The 11,333-nt window shown below is 49.5% G+C and overlaps 1 protein-coding gene across 1 annotated transcript; it reads right to left on the minus strand.

Moving 5' to 3' along the window:
- Positions 1–1,647: 1,647 nt before the first annotated feature.
- LOC126875134 (uncharacterized) lies at positions 1,648–10,922 on the minus strand. Its single transcript, XM_050637858.1, has 3 exons — positions 9,800–10,922; positions 5,336–9,217; positions 1,648–1,796 (listed from the first exon to the last, which is right to left on the minus strand). Exons 1-3 carry the CDS (start codon positions 10,920–10,922, stop codon positions 1,648–1,650), a joined length of 5,154 nt encoding a protein of 1,717 aa, XP_050493815.1.
- Between the last annotated feature and the right edge of the window lie 411 nt (positions 10,923–11,333).

Consider the following 11,333-nt stretch of genomic DNA (forward strand, 5'->3'; position numbering starts at 1 on the left):
AACCTGGCAAGATTATACGGATAATGGAAACAGAATAACGACAATATGACAACATCGGCAACGTAACTGGACATGATAATGTCCTATTGTAGTGGACTATTGTAATAGTCTATTCTTAACTTAACGGGCCCCAAGCCCCGTCAGTTCGACGAGTGGTACCTCCCCAGGGTCGCCCCGACGATCATCACACGACTGGGCGAGGAACGAGGAGAGAACGGTCGGTCCCAAGGCCGTCTCTCGCTCGGAAAGAGCGACCGGGCATCATGCGATCGATTGCGATACAGAGAAGAGATTCTAAGTAGCATCGTTGATTCCGGTCGGCAAAAGGGAGAGTGCCAAGGAATTACTGGGCAAAACATCGAAATGGAAATTAACTCTCAAGCGGAGTTGATCGACCAGAGGTACTAGCAACCTCAGGAAAGGAGCGAAAGCGGAGGAAATGGAGAAGGTTCTAGTGAATAAGAGGGCGTTGTGAACCAGAAGAGGAGGTGAAATTGTTCTCTTGGAATTGAAGTATTGGCGGAGAACATATCCACTGAACTGAACTTAAAGGAAGAGGAGATGGATAGAGGTGAAGCCCCTAAGCATGACGCCGTGGGTAACCCAGCAGACGGTGGTTGTGCTGTCTGCGAGTACTGCTCCCTGGGACAGACCGACGATCAAGATTAAAACGGGATTGACGATTGCGTCGGCGAGGATTCTGCGCAACGTAGTGAGATGCTATAAGTGTCGCATGCTGGGGCATACTGCGGCCAGGTGTATGGTAGTGAGCCCTGGTAGAGAATTGTGCAGCCGATGTGAAGACAGGGACACCATAAACCAGTGCACGAAGGAACCAAGGTGTGCTATCTGCCTGAAGGAAAATAGAAATAATCTGAGGCACATTACCGGTCCCAGGAGTGCCCTGTAGTAAAAGAGAGGACGAAGAGAGGCAATCCTAGCGGAAGATAAGGATTTCAATAATTAACTTGAATAGGTGGAGGCTTGCACACGAATTAATGTACCAGTATGTCTGCGAAGCTGGAGTAGACGTTGTATTCATATCGGAGCCTTATAGGCAGCAGACATATTGGTACAATGACGATAAGGGCGATGCGTCGTTGTGGGTGACGCTCTTCAGAGGGAAACAACCAGAGATTAGTCGCTAGATGTGGAATCGTAGGAGTCAGCGTGGACGTATTTTGTATTGGGGTTTTGTATTGGGGTTATTCCTCCCCCAATGTGAATATGGAACAGTTTAACAGGAGTTGGACACTTTGATTCAGGCGACCAAGAGGAGTTAACCAGCAACGATGATCGCCGCAGATTTTAACTCAAAGGCAACCGCATAGGGAGGCCATGTAAATGTAAATGAAATGAAATGGCAGGGGAGCCAGTCTCCTGAACATGTTCGCGAACAATGTGATCGTCCCGGTCAAGATGAACGAAGATCATACATTTTGTAAGAACGGAAGGAAAAGTTTCCTCGACATTATTAGTACCAACGAGGGATTGGCTAAGAAATATGCAGGTGGGAAGTTGCCGAAGGTCTGGTCGGTATCGGACCACAGATACGTCTTGCATAATTTTATGATTAAAAGGTCGAGGACGAGGAAGCGCGTGGGGAATGTTTACAGACTATTCTGGAAACGACATGTGCCTCCGAACTTAAAAAAGTGTACCCCCCGCCAATGGGTAAGAGGAGATGTAACTAGGGGTGCCCAGGTCCGGTATGGTCACTTCGCCAAGGTATGGTCCTGTAACTGGAGCTGCTACGGCGGCAGACACTAAATGTACCGACGGATGATCAGGAAGGACTGCAATGGTGATAGTAACGATGCCGAACATGCGCTGTTCCACTGCCCCAGGTGGATAAGGGGAAGGACCGAATGGGAGAATCACCTCGGCACATCAATAACAATTGACAATTTGATCAGGCTACTGGTGAAGAAAGAGGACCACTGGACTAAGTTCCAGGCTTTATGTAATAAAATAATGAAGTCCAGGCTTGCGCAAGAAAAGATCGAAGAGAGAAAAAGAAGACGATAGAATAAGAGTAAATAAGAGAGCCCATCGCGGCAATAACATCTTTGTCATCTGGTCTGAAACGATGAACCGGCTCGGGAACTTTGAGAGACCTACCACCTAAAGGGGTTAGAATAAAAGACTTAGGATACTCAGTTCCTGGAATTATATCGAGCGATTACAACAAATCCTAACAATTGTACCAAGCTACGGCAATGAATCTATTTATTTAAATATAATGACTTAAAAATATGGCGATAAAATATTAATTGGAGATAAATAGATCTGCCATGTTTGAATAATTGTTGTATCTGTTACGACCGTTCGCGGAGAACGCGATCGCGAGGAAAGCGCGTTACAGAGAGGCGCGAATTCTCGTTACGACTCGGATAATCGACGCCGCGAATTAGTTGTTCCCCTGTTTCGATTAAGATAGCAGAGGTGGTTCAAATGAATTTAACACTGAATTAACAGGGTTAATATAAACTTGTATATTTATCAATATTTAATATTATAATGAGCACGTCACAAATTATTTAACGATTATACAATTAGTTTGTTAGCAATTCGACCCAACTTTATTATATTTCTGGATATATTCGTTAGACTAAACGACTTCAATTTTATTCGTCTGAACCTCTCGATACATAACGTTTCGATCCTCAAATGATACTGATTGCCCTTCGATATTTTTCTTTGTCTTCTCTTTTTCCGAGACGAGCCCCACTACGCTCGGGTCACGCCACCGTTCGCGCCTATGATCACGTATGCCCCTTCTTTGTGGAGATGAAATAACGGACCGAAGGAGAATCGACGTTTCTAGAACTCGCTGCTTGATGACAAATATGCGCTTGTCGCTACATTGTATGTTTTTCGTCGGTCATATAAGACGATCTGTCTGCGACACTGTAGTACCACGAGCGACGGTTACGAATACGGTCTATGGTAAACCTCGGGGCGTAACAGTATCGATTAAATAAATATCAATCACGAAAAATGACAATACTATAAAGAGATTAGAAATAAACTTAAAAGTATATTAAAATTACTGTGCGTTTAATTAATTTAAATTTCCGAGGCAAAACACGGCTAACTGCAATTTAAATTAAGCAGTGATTTTGGAAAAGTAAATACGAAAAAGTAATATCTAAGGATGATTTCGTTTTTTCATAATAACAAATACAAATTTTTAAACAATAATAAATAAAGTTTTAACTACCTGTAATGTTGCAAGGAAATAGAACGTCTGATGGAACCTGTACTTAAAGTTCGCTTTCATTTCGCGCTGATTGTGGGAGTGTTTCCTCATCGTGATTATTTGCTCCGAGAAAATATGTTTCATTAGGTCATACGATTCGGTCATTACGATCTGGATGAAGTTCATTTTGTGATTTCACTTACTCAAACATTTTTTTTATACGTGGGGAAATCCTCATAGCCACCCCCCCCCCCCCCCCCCCCCCCGCTTGGAAGCGGCGGGTAATATCGAACTATACCAACTAAAACTCCACGGTGGACCGCCCGACGCTCAGCTGGAATGGCAGGGACCTATTTCAAATTACTGCCGGCGCACTTCTGTGTCTTCTCCTGACTGAGGGAGTCGTTCCTTGGTTAGTTCGGGCATTGGGAGGGACCACACCTCTCTACGCTATGCCCTGGGCAGTCGTGCAGGTCTGAGGAGGTTCAGATCCTCCTCGGCGTGTCGGCCTCTATGACCAGCTAGGACGGCGTAGGGTCGTCCTTCGGCGCGGAACCCTGCAAGGGTGGGATGTTCTCACCCTCTCCCGCTTTGTTCGTTCCTTTACGAGCATTACGCTTTCGCAATATGAGCGTACTGTGACGAGCTCCTGCCGCCCCCTCAGTGTCGCTTTCACAACTGACGAGGGGTCTAAACTTCCGCCAATCATCAGCCGTAGAATACGACGTGGGGCCTCCCACGCCGGACAAAATTCCAACGTGTGCTGGGCCGTGTCCTCGCCCACACCGCAGTGCTAACAGGTGCACGTTACCTCTCTTCCGATTTTATTCAGGTGTCACGTCCCGCGCTGCGCACGCGCCGTAACGTAGAGTAAAACTACCAATAGCGCGAGTGAGCGTCTCAATTTGAGATTCAAATAAACTTTAACAATTTGTATAGAAACCAAATTCGAGCCTCACAACCCCCACGGAATAACCCGTCACATGACGACCCCTCCACGGTAGACCTAAATATAGATAAGCATAGCGACATAGAAGAGAGAAAAATAATTCAGTTCTTGGTGATTAATTCCTTGGTTCTTGGCGATCAGTTCCCCAATTCTTGGCGAGTAATTTCTTTGTTCATAGCGATTAGTTCTCAATTCCTTTAGCTCTTAATTTCTCAGTTCCTTTGCCTTTCAATTCTTTAGTTCCTTAGCTTTTCAGCTCTTAGTTCCTGTAAATTCGACCAATCGCGGGGAGACGTACTCGCGAGGAGAGTCGTCAACGGGGGTCGTAAATCCCCGTTACGATTATGACAATCGACACCACGAATTGATCGATCCCCTGATTTCCGGTGGGATAATAAGGGGTGATTGAGTTGGTATAACACTGGGATTCACAGTATTATAAAGTATATATTTCCAAGCACTTAGTTACAAAAGGATTTGCGTGAAGTATGCGACTCTCGCGCTAGGTGTAGACTGCCGCGTTAGGCGTTAGTTGGTAGACTGTCTCGTTAGGCGTTAGTTGGTAGACTGTCTCGTTAGGCGTTAGTTGGTAGACCGTCGCGTTAGGCGTTAGTGGGTAGACTGTCGCGTTAGGCGTTAGTTGGGAGACTGTTTGTCGCTCTTTTTTTAATACGGAAGAAAAGTTCGGTGTGGGTGTGCCCCTGTGCCTAAAGAACGCGGATTCGTTGGTCTCACTTTCGTTAGGAAAAGTGAGGGTAACGAACCGCGGTGTCGATTGGTCATGCTGCACTACTGCTCGAAGGGATGAGTAGGGAGTCTTCTACCATCGTGGTGCGTAAATGACTGTGTGTATGAGAAAACCTAGCCTGTTTTATTACAGGGCTATTCGGGTTTTCCTAATGGGTGCATACCCGCTTTCTCCGTGTTTTAAAGGCGACTAATAAACCCAAGGACACCTCTAAAACCGACTGTGTTTCGAGCATATTTTTAGGTTTTAGCAATTCTTCAAGACAATCGGATTGAAGACATATGGCGAAACAATGCAGGGAAGTGAAAGTTATGGTGGGTTCTTAGGTTTATTGAGGGTCGAAGTGCCGTTACGCAGGTCGGTTGTTGTCCGGTCGCGCGGGCTGGCGTGCAGATGTTTTAGGCGTCGTAACATCCTCCCCCCGTTGAGAGGGCACCGATCAAATTTTCATTAAAGGTGGAGTCAGGGGTGTCGTTGGTGACCTCCTTCGCTCCGTGTGGGCGTTCGGCCTCGTCTGGCTCTGGGTGGATGGGTAAGGGGACCAGTCTTTTGACGCCGCGGTCCAGGATGCTTGTTGCCGTCTGCACGGTAGCGGTCCGGATGATTCCGTCGGCTCCTGGATGGACCTTGATTACGCGGCCCAAAGGCCACTGCATAGAGGGCACGTTGTCCTCCCTGAGGATTACTACGGTGCCTTCATGAATGTTGTGTTTGCCCTTGTCCCATTTGCTGCGGCGGGTTAACTCGTTTAGGTATTCTCGATACCATCGGCTCCAGAAGTGCTGCTTAATCTGGTGAATGCGCTGCCAACTGGATAGCCGTCCTGATGGAACTGTCCTGAAATCACGCTCCCGTAAACTGGTTAGGGTATCACCGATTAGAAAATGACCGGGAGTGAGGACAGGGGGATCTTTCGGATCGGATGAGATGGGAGTCAGTGGGCGTGAATTGAGAATGGCCTCAATTTCGATCACAAGGGTGTGGAGGTGTTCAAAGGTCAGGAGCTCCGTGCCGACCACGCGGATGAGATGGCGTTTGAACGATTTAACTGCGGCTTCCCATAAGCCGCCAAAATGTGGTGAGTTCGGAGGATTAAAACGCCATTGTATTTGTCGGTCGGCGAGAAAATTCTGTACCCTATCCTGGTGGTCGTCGGACTGCAATAGGGTCCGGAGTTCTTGCAGCTCCTGATTAGCCCCGACGAAATTGGTGCCGTTGTCGGTGAGGATCGTTGCGCAGTATCCTCGCCGCGAGATGAAACGGCGTAGCGCGGCCAAGAAGGCGTCGGTGGTTAGGTCGCTGACTAACTCTATGTGGACCGCCTTTGTCGCCAGACAAACGAATATGGCGGCGTACGTCTTGATTTTACGTCGGTTGCGGTCCCTCCTCTCCTTGATGTAGAATGGGCCGCAGTAGTCGATTCCGACGTTCGTGAACGGCCGCGATTCGGTAATACGCGCCTCTGGCAAATCACCCATCAAGTATTCCACTGGTGGAGGGTTGGCTCTGCAGCAGCGGACGCACCTTCTGAGAGTGCGCCATACCTGGCTACGGCCGTCGATCGGCCAATAGCGCAGTCTCATCGCGTATAGGGTAGCTTGGGTCCCTGTGTGATGATTGTTCCGGTGCTCTTGCTCGATAATCAGCTCTGTCACCGGGGATTTCGGTAGGATGATCGGGTGTTTTTGGCTGAAGGGTATGGCGGAGTTGGTCAGTCGCCCCTCTACCCGGAGTAGCCCATCTTCGTCGAGGAAGGGGTTTAATGGCTGTAGTTTCCCTCCAACGTCCTCGCTTCGATTTTTTTGGAGGATCCGAATTTCAGGCGCGAAATGCTGGGATTGTAAGATTTTTATTAGCCTGTTGTGCGCTGCGGTCAGTTCGTCTGTGGTGAGATGGGCAGTTCGGTGTTGCTTATGTCTCCATCGAAGACACCGGGCGACGATTCTTATTAGTCTTGGCCAAGACGAGTAGCGATGGAGGAGAGTGTTGTCGTTAACACTCGTCCTCAGACAGATCGTCTTCTTTTGCTCCGGGAGGTCGACTACCGGTATCGGGCTCCAAACCGGCCAATAGCTTTCGCTTTGCAGGAGCCACCTTGGCCCGTTTTTCCAAATGGACGGACATAGGAATTCCTTGGGCGTCTGGCCTCGGGAGATGAGATCCGCTGGATTATCGTCGGTAGGCACATGACGCCAGTCGGAGATATTGGTCTTGGTCTGTATCTCAGCGACTCGATTCGCCACAAATGTTTTCAAGGTGTGCGGCGAAGACCTGATCCAATGGAGTACGATGGTGGAGTCAGTCCAGTAAACTATTCGCGATATCTTGGTCGTCAGGGCCTGTTGTATTGACGAAATCAAGGACGTCAAAATAAGTGCCCCGCTTAATTCGAGACGTGGTATGGAGAGCGATTTGAGCGGCGCTACCTTCGACCGCGCCGTGAGGAGTCGAGTCCAAATATTGTTCTTTCGGTCAGTCGTCCGCACGTAGACGCACGCCCCATATGCCCTTTCGCTAGCGTCACAGAATCCGTGGAGCTCAATTTTCGTTGCGGATTCTAGGATGGTCTTCCGAGGGAACCTTACCGCATTTAACAACGGCAATTGGGTGTGGTATTTGATCCATGCTGTGTGTACGTCTGACGGAAGGGATTCGTCCCAATCTACCTTCAATGTCCAGACTTGTTGCAAAATCATTTTTGCTCGAACGATTACCGGCGCGAGCAATCCTAGTGGATCATATATTTGTGCGATGACTGAGCTGATTGATCGCTTTGTGATTCGGGAAGTGTCACTGTTCGTCTTGACCGAATATAGTATGGTATCGTCGGCTGAATCCCAAAAGACGCCGAGTGTTTTTAACGTGGATGACTCACCGAGATGTAATTTCTGCTTGGTGTCTTCCTCAGGTAGCCCTCTCAGCAGATCCCGATCGTTTGAGGCCCATTTGCGGATATTTAGACCGGCTAGCTTAAGTAATCTCGTGAGATCATTCCTGATTGATAGGGCTTCGTCCTTCGTATCGGCTCCGGTCAACGCATCGTCGACATAGAAGTCTCGCCGTAGGATCTGTGCTGCTCTCGGAAATCGAGGTCCCTCGTCCTCTGCCAACTGTTTGAGACATCGGATGGCCAGATACGGGGCTGCGGATAGACCGAACGTTACGGTGTTGAGTCGGTAAGTTTCGATCTCTCCGTTGTCGGCACGCCACAGAATCTTTTGGTAGGGACGATCTTCTGGACGTAGGAGGAATTGGCGGTACATCTTCTCGATGTCGCCGGTAAGGACATATTGAAATGACCGGAATCTCAATAGGATGTTCCTCAGGTCTTCTTGTAATTTCGGACCCGTATGAAGGGCGTCGTTTAGAGACACTCCCGTGGTACTTGAAGCTGAGCCGTCGAACACAACCCGTAGCTTGGTGGTGTCGCTCGATTCCTTGGTCACGCCGTGATGTGGTAAATAATATCCGTGGTCGGTGGCGTGATCCTTGTTGATCTTTGTCATGTGACCCAAGTCTAAATATTCTTGAATCACAGCACTATACGCGGTTTCATATTGTTTGTCGCGTTGGAATCGGCGATGAAGAGAGGCGAGCCTGCTCATTGCAGTGGCCTTCGATGACCCTAGTGAGGAAAGCTTTTCGTTGAACGGTAATGCAACGATGTATCTGCCTTCCTTGGTTCGTCGGACATGGTTTCGGAAATGTTCTTCACATAGTCGTTCCGATTCCGAAAGATGAGTAGTGGCCTGTCCCTCGTCGATCTCCCAAAACCGTGCGAGGTCCTCTTGCAGAGCCGTTGTGGTTGCGTGGAACGTATTTATCGCGGTTTGGGACGTGGGACTCCCCCCGATTACCCAGCCGAAGCGTGTTTTTTGTAGACGTAGTTCAGGTTCGCCTGGTTGTGCCAGATTGACCTGCCCGATGCACAGCGACGCGAATGTTGATCCGGTACTAAGTAAGACATCGATCGGGGCTGGGCAATGGAACTGTGGATCGGCTAGATGAATATTTCTGGGTAATCCCAGACTCGAGGGATCGATGGGCTCGCTTGGTACGAGGATCGATATGGCCGGGATAACAAGAAATCTCAATGTCTTCTTGTACTCGCCGTCCGTCGACGTGATGGTGGCCGTGGTGTAACGTTTTGCCGTGGTGCTCAAATTGTCGAGGGCTCCGATCTGGATCGCACATCTCCTTTGCCTTATACCGAGGGAGTTCGCGAGCCTGTCGGTCATGAAGTTCATGCTCGACCCAGTGTCGAGTAAGGCTCGGGCTCGGATTGGTTGTGCCTGTTTGTTCAAAACCTTGATCTGTGCTGTGGCCAACAGATCATGATGCAGAGGGGTGTGGGGAGATGTGTTTGTTAGTCCGATCCCCCTTGCTGTCGTAGTCTCGGACAGTCAGTTTTGCCCCGGTTGGGACTTGGATGAAGAGGTTGGGGTGGTGTTCCGGATCCGGGCTGAGCGTGACTCGTACGAGGAATGCTCTTTCGTACCTCTTGGAGCCGAAGATGTATGCTTCCGTGAAGTATCGGATGTTCGCCTCGATTTGTGGGACGACCGCGACTTCGATGATCCCGATGGGGATTGTTCGGTGGAGGCTCGCTTGTGTGATGAACGACTGCCCGACGACCGACCGCTCGGTGCGCGACTGCCCGACGACCGACCGCTCGATGCGCGACTGCCCGACGACCAACCGCTCGATGAGCGACTGTCCGACGACCGACTGCTCGGCGACCAACCGCTTGCCGATCGACCGCTCGACGATCGACCGCTCGACGATCGACCGCTCGACGATCGACCGCTCGAAGATCGACCGCTCGACGACCATGAATCTACCTGGGTTTTTTCGCGGTGTAGATACGTATGGTGTCGGTGACCGCAGATACGACACGAACCCGATGTACACTGTGTCGGCGAATGTCCTGTGCCTAGGCAATTTATGCACAACGATGCCTTCTTCACGATTTGAAAACGTTTGGTCGCTGATTTGGCCTTGAATATTTTGCAGTGTCTGATCTCGTGATGTCCGTTGCAGGTCGGACACACCACCGTTCTGCTGGTTGTAGCAAGGGTTCGCCCATGCGGTATGGTTGTTCGCTGACTGCGGTGTTTGTGTGTTGACCCTTTTGATTCCTTCTCTTTAGAGAGGAATTGAGTCCCGTTCGCCCGTGTTTTGAGAAAGTCTATCAGATGCTGATAGGATGGCACCTTTTGGCGGGGCAGTGTGCGTTGCCATTTACGCAGGCTGGACGCGGGCAACTTCGACGCGATCAATTCGATCATCGCTATGTTTGAAGTGACGGGCTCCTTTAGATGTTCGAGCGCCTTTAGATTTACGCTGATGGTTTCCAACAAATCCTCTAGGGCCTCTGGAGTTTCCTTTTTGATTTCCGGATAATTACGCATCAGATTCCAATGGCGCATGCAGATTTGGAGGGGGCAATTGAACTTGTCCTTCAGTGTATCAAGCGCGATGGAATAGTTGGCCTCTGTGAGTTCTAATGACTGGATACTCTGTGTGGCCCGTCCAGTTATAGATGAGCGTAGATGCTGGAACTTTTGGACATTCGTCAAACCTTCGTTACGGTCCACTATGGATGTGAACGTGTCGTAGAAATAGGTCCAATTCTCGAGGGCACCGTCGAATTGGGGCACGCGGACCTCTGGAACGGTGGTCGGCTCTGGTTTCCGGCACGTCTCACCTCTTGTTGTAGTCGACGGGGTTGTTGCTGATATTTGCTCAAAGAGCTCTCGGAACCGCATGTCAAGCTCCCGATGCTCTTGCGATAACGAATCTACCCGCGCATCTTCCCCCTCATCTACCACACCTAACTCTTCTTGAACCTCGAGTATCCTCCTCCAAAGCTCATCGAACGAGCTGCGGCAAGATGCTAGGAAGATTCTGTTTGCCTTCCCAGACGCTTCGTACTCATCGAGTTCGCGCCTTATGGTTGCAAGTCGACGGGCTAGGACGCCTCGTCTCCGCCGTAACGTGCTGATTGATTCAGCTTGGGCCATGTTTGATTTTGATAATGAACGCCCTTACCTTGATCAAATGGACGTTGATCTGGGATTCTGTTGCTAATCGTTACGATGCGGCGTGGGCTCGTGTAGATGCTGCGCGACGGAGGTGCTTCTCTCCGATGGCGGTTCCCTTGCTCAGTTGACTAAGTGGTTGGAACTTGGATCTCACGCGACACTGTATAGTCACTGGTCAGTGCACTTTTTGGTGGCACGAGATCCGGCTCGAAGGACCATGTAAATTCGACCAATCGCGGGGAGACGTACTCGCGAGGAGAGTCGTCAACGGGGGTCGTAAATCCCCGTTACGATTATGACAATCGACACCACGAATTGATCGATCCCCTGATTTCCGGTGGGATAATAAGGGGTGATTGAGTTGGTATAACACTGGGATTCACAGTATTA

Source organism: Bombus huntii, chromosome 17, assembly GCF_024542735.1.
Source record: "Bombus huntii isolate Logan2020A chromosome 17, iyBomHunt1.1, whole genome shotgun sequence".
Classification (NCBI taxonomy): domain Eukaryota; kingdom Metazoa; phylum Arthropoda; class Insecta; order Hymenoptera; family Apidae; genus Bombus; species Bombus huntii.

Excerpts from the sequence above, each read along its gene's own strand:
- LOC126875134 (XM_050637858.1), bottom strand. The coding sequence starts at position 10,922 with ATGGCCCAAGCTGAATCAATCAGCACGTTACGGCGGAGACGAGGCGTC. Across the intron at positions 9,218-9,799 it reads GCCGACACAGTGTACATCGG|CACAGATCAAGGTTTTGAAC; the intron begins GTTCGTGTCGTA and ends TGTTGGCCACAG. Across the intron at positions 1,797-5,335 it reads CTTTAATGAAAATTTGATCG|TCCTTCCTGATCATCCGTCG; the intron begins GTGCCCTCTCAA and ends TCACCATTGCAG.